The 5,527-nt window shown below is 48.0% G+C and overlaps 2 protein-coding genes across 2 annotated transcripts in view; both read left to right on the top strand.

Moving 5' to 3' along the window:
* Positions 1-5,527, top strand: part of LOC140325438 (UDP-glucuronosyltransferase 2A2-like) — a 197,240-nt gene that overhangs the window by 67,408 nt on the left and 124,305 nt on the right. The gene's annotated exons all lie outside the window — the stretch shown is intronic.
* Positions 1-5,527, top strand: part of GLP2R (glucagon like peptide 2 receptor) — a gene marked incomplete in the record, with an annotated part of 37,979 nt that overhangs the window by 8,668 nt on the left and 23,784 nt on the right. Inside the window, 1 exon segment of the mRNA XM_072403267.1 lies at positions 5,438-5,527. Coding sequence (XP_072259368.1) covers positions 5,438-5,527 — 90 coding nt within the window.

The raw sequence follows: 5,527 nt of genomic DNA, 5'->3' as shown, positions 1-5,527 counted from the left end.
ACAGAGTGGAGATGAAGAGTCATTGGATGGACAGAGGAGGGAGATGAAGGGTCATTGGATGGACAGAGGAGGGAGATGAAGATTCATTGGATGGACAGAGGAGGGAGATGAAGAGTCATTGGATGGACAGAGGAGGGAGATGAAGGGTGATTGGATGGACAGAGGAGGGGAGATCGGTGAGGAATCATTGATTGGGCAGAAGATGAAGGATGAAGGGCCACTGGAAGGACAATGGATGCACATAGAGAAATATTGGAATAATAAATGGTGAGGAGTCATTGGGTGGATAAGGAGAGGAAATGAAGAGTTGTTGGGTGGACAGGTGGGGAGTTTTTGGATAGATATAAAGGATAAAGATTTTAATTAGAGTCACAGGAGCGGTGCCGGGGGGCCGTTGGGCAGATCTGTAGAAATCGTTGTTTTCGGGGGGTTCAGACCTATATCTGGCCTAGTGGGGGAACGATGGGTTGATAGAAGAATCAGCAGGGCCGAATATCCGGGGCATGAGGTCATCTGACCAGTCTGAGCCAATAGTCATGAAAGTCAGATCTGCAAACTCGGAGATTTCTTTCCTCTGAACATTTTGTTTTCCATAAACCCACAACCCGGCTCTGGTTTCATTGGATTGGATTTGTAAAACGCTCAGCTGGGGCCACAGAATATCGCAGTGACAGGTTCTCCTTTTTCCTGTAAGTGGATGAACATTTGATATTTCACTTTAGTCCTGGACGAGACTACAAACCAGACACATAAATTATGGACGCCGATCTCCGGCGGTTTATGGGCCCTAATCCCGCGGGTTGCTTCATTGAGGAGGCAGAGGAGAGGATCTGGAAGAGTTGGGGGGAGATCAAAGCAGAAGTGGGGATGTCCAATGATAAATTGAGTTTCTGGCAGACAGACGGCCATAATTGTGCTTCAATTTCCAGCTGTGATGAGGCCGATCTGTCTGCATTCACCCAGTATTCATCCTATCCCACATGTATTCATCACCAGAACTGAATTCTTCACTTAAGGGGCCCGGCGTTCCTTATTAGGACCTAGAAGTCCAGATCTTTGTAATAACTTTGTGTACCCATAATCCTTTGCCTGCTGCCATGATAAATGCAGAGTTCTGATTGGTTCTCTAAGTGATGTTGGGACGTCCCAGGAGGAGCAGAGCCAGGGAGACCCCTTTACTAATTCAACCCCCTTGTGAAATGTACAGCAAGGCAGACCCAGAATAATCCAATCAGTGACCCCCCTTTTATTTTGGGCACAAAGTTAGCCCCCTTCTCCACTAATTTAGGATTATGTGTAAAGATAGCGAAGGGCCACACATGATGCTTCATCCTGCAGGACAGTCATGGGCAAATTATCGAAGTGTCGCCCCCTACAGGACAGTGATGGTTGATGTCAGTTAGTATTATGTATGGAGGCAGTGTGAAAGGCCTGCTGAATCCAGGAGTCACACAAAAGGTAAACTGACAGGCTGTTTCCATGTATAGCCTCTGTAGCTCAGTAAATGTTTTTCCAGGGTTGCCGCTTATTATTTTGATATCAGATTGGAAGTATTTATATGGCGCCATCCTATAAAACAGCCACTAAGATCACAGAACCAGAACATGTCATTCTGAAAGTAAATCCGAAATAATCATGAGCCGGGTGGGGGGGTGCAGGGACCACACACAGAGCGTTCACATTGCATGGCCAATCCCAGATCTGGAGGGGGGGCAGAGGAGCCACCATGGATATTTGTATATGTAATAAATATAAAACATCTTATAAACACGCTGAGCATCTGCGTGCGAGAAACATGACGGAGGAACCACAGATATTCATCATTGTGAGGATCAAACGCCCCCTCCGGGAGACCTGAGAGCTCCAAATCTTGGGAGGAGATCTGGAGAGTTCGGGATTACCGGGATCCCACTGGGAAAAGAATGATGCCCCCCCAATCTCCCTTATTTATATAAAGAGAATTAATTAGGCAGGTGGGCGGAGCTGGGAACACATCCCATGATGGTGACAGGTGGGCGGAGCTAGGAACACATCCCATGATGGTGACAGGTGGGCGGGGCCAGGAACACATCCCATGATGGTGACAGGTGGGCGGAGCTACGAACACATCCCATAAGAGTGACAGGTGGGCGGGGCCAGGAACACATCCCATGATGGTGACAGGTGGGCGGAGCTACAAACACATCCCATAAGGGTGACAGGTGGGCGGAGCTATGAACACATCCCATGATGGTGACAGGTGGGCGGGGCCAGGAACACGTCTCAGTTCCTGGAATAGGTGATTCACAGATGATTGGCATTCTTGTTCTTGGTGTGAATATTTATTGGCAGTTTTCGGGGACATTATGTAGCAGATGGAATATCCCAACCTTTAGGTGTTTACATTCCATGGCAGCGCGTCACATGTGAGTGTACGGGGAGGGAATTCTCTGTCTGAAGGTCAATAGATAAATTCTGAAGATTTCACCGCTGATATCAGATTGGGACATAACAGCACCACATCAAAGTGAAATGATGTTATGGGTGGAGTTGACCTTTAAGACCCCCAGACGCAGGAAGTGTGACACCTGATGACTGCAGCTGCCAGATCTCTGAATATAAGAACAGAGGTCTGCCCCCTGCTGGAGGGGGAGATTGGCAGTGGCCCCAGCCCCAATCTGTTCTTGTCCCCGCCAACAATCTGCAGGATTTATGGACATTGCGGCACCTGTGGGGTCACTGCGCCCCCGGAGGGAGGGCCGGTGCAGAATAAAGGGCAAAACAGAAGCTGCTGATATATAAATGTGTTCCCCGTATAATACATTCATCACAATGTCACCCAGCAGGGTGCACTAGTGAGTATACAGGCCCGTACCCTCTGAATGCCCCCGGCCCATAAATGAATACCCAGGCAGTAGTGATCGGCCATTATTCGGCCCGTACCCTCTGAATGCCCCCGGCCCAGCCATGATTCCCCAGGCAGTGGTGATCGGCCATTATTCGGCCCGTACCCTCTGTATACCCCCCGGCCCAGCCATGATTCTTCGGCCCGTACCCTCTGTATACCCCCCGGCCCAGCCATGATTCCCCAGGCAGTAGTGATCGGCCATTTTTCGGCCCGTACCCTCTGTATACCCCCCGGCCCAGCCATGATTCCCCAGGCAGTAGTGATTGGCCATTATTCGGCCCGTACCCTCTGTATACCCCCCAGGCCCAGCCATGAATACCCAGGCAGTAGTGATTGGCCATTATTTGGCCCGTCCCCTTTGTATACCCCCCAGGCCCAGCCATGATTCCCCAGGCAGTAGTGATCGGCCATTATTCGGCCCGTTATCCCGGTTCTGGTGCTGACTTGTTTGCTCCAGTTGCATTGTACACAGTTTTGTTTTGGCGGTTGTCTCGCGGTTGATGGAAGGCAGACGGCCGCACAGTTTATATATTTAGTGGAAGTGTTTAGATTGCGATGGTGAGTGGACGGAATCCAAATTACTGCAACGCGCTGTAAAAATAACAAATTATAAGAAAGGAGGTGAAAGGATATTAAGGAGCGAAGGTTTATCACAGCCTGAAGGGGGCGCCATTAATTATCGGGATGGGAAAGTCATTGGGAGCTTCTAACAAACTCATCGCCTCTCCAATGTACAATAACCAACGAGGAGACCAGATAAAGGGGAAAGGGGCATTGGGCCGCCAGCCAAATGGGTCACCAAATCACTTCACTGGGTCCTGATTCTGTAACATTTATCTTTATTTTGGGGTATTATTTGCCCTCAGAGGGGTAACAGACATCTGCACCCTGATCATACTTGTGGGGCACAGTTGGGTGATTGGGGATCCGGGGTGCTTTGTCCCCCTTCACTCTGCACTTTCTTCTCACCAGACCTCCATTTATACCCTCAGGGGTGTCCCCACATGGGGGCGCAGCAATACCTGGGGGTCACTCCCTGAAATCCAGGTGTATTTTGCAGCATTTATCTGCATTGCTGATACATTTCTTTGTTTTAGTTTTATCGATATCTGATTGTTCTGCTGCCTGTGAATGACACAAATCAGCCCCTGCTGCACCCTATGACTCAGTTGAGAGACTGGGGAAATGCTTCCTCCTGCCTGCAGCAGACTGATGACATTAACTCATCCTAGGCAGAGTCACTGAATGGAGCTCTGGGGCGGCTTTATAATGATATAAGGTGGAGATTTGGGTGTAACTTCCTGTGTATGGTGACACCTTCAGATGGGCAGAACCATGGAAGTCACCCTGTTGTCACCCGGAGCTCAGATACCCCGATGCCGGAGATCCTCAGAAATATCAACTTCATCAGCTTCCATAGACTTCCACCCTCCCAGAATCTATCACTGCCGGGGCCCCGCACCTGAAATTGGGGTCTGGGAATGGTTACCCCATGGTCACAAATACCCCCCACCCCCCATCTCAGAAGTGTGATCAGCTTTCAGTGAGTCTGACATTCACTAGATATTCCCTGGTGGTGAATCTTCCAGCTTCTTGTGTTTTTGAATGGCAGTGATTAATTTCCCATTAGGAAATGTTTGTTGAATATCGAATTCACCGTTTTATAAATAAATCTCTGGAGAATTCCTGGCCCATCAGCGGCACAATCCCGGGTTTCTGCCCTAAATATTTCATTTAACCCCTCGGTTGATGAATCTGTAATGTGTAAATAAGACAACGTGAATCTCCATTTATTTACCTTCCAGGGAAAAATATTCACACAAATCCATAAAATATTATCATAACTTTATAAATATTATCTCTATAAGAAAATGTTTAGAGGTTGGGGTGAATGTTGGGTGAGAGTGCGGCGGGGGATGGAGACATGTTGGTTGGAATAACAATGTATCAATTCTCCATCTGAAGACTTTCACACATCTGCAGTACTTGCTGCGTGTAATAAATCAGAGCTTCATTGTGTATTTGGCTAATGTTAGAGAACTCATGGGAAAACCTGGGTCATCTAATAATCCTGGAATGGATTTCTAAACATTGTTTGCTATTATTTGTTTTCAATCCTGGACCAGATCCATTCCAGGTTTGCTGGATCACCCAGGTTCTCATCTTTTCTAGCTTGGATAAATCCCATATTCTTCAATGGAAGCCTCAAACTTTATAAACTGGAATGCAAGTTTTAGATTGAGTTCCTTTCTGGAATTGTTGGGAGAAATCCAGCAGAAGGAAAGGTCACGAGACTCTGTACGTTCAGGAAAAAGAATCCCAATTAACCAGGAGGAGAGCACAGTGGGGTGCCGCTAGTTCTGCCTCTCTCGGCTCTCCTCTGTGTGTCTCTATGAGGAGGAATTCTATCCCATGAATGACATTGAAGTCTTTGTGTCCTCTGTGCCCCCATTCACATGTTTGGGAGATCTCTGGCTCTCTACGTGCTCGCTCTCATGTATGTTGTAAGAATTCTCATTAATCTCTGATAAACATTTGTGTCACCCTCAGGTCCGGGCCGCTGTCCTGGAAGACGTTCTGAATAAATGGACTCAGTACAAACAGGAATGCCTGGAAAGGCTGGGGAAGGAGAAACCTCCA

Source organism: Pyxicephalus adspersus, chromosome 3 (genome assembly GCF_032062135.1).
Source record: "Pyxicephalus adspersus chromosome 3, UCB_Pads_2.0, whole genome shotgun sequence".
Taxonomy (NCBI): Eukaryota; Metazoa; Chordata; class Amphibia; order Anura; family Pyxicephalidae; genus Pyxicephalus; species Pyxicephalus adspersus.
This window is presented reverse-complemented; position numbering and strand designations above follow the sequence as displayed.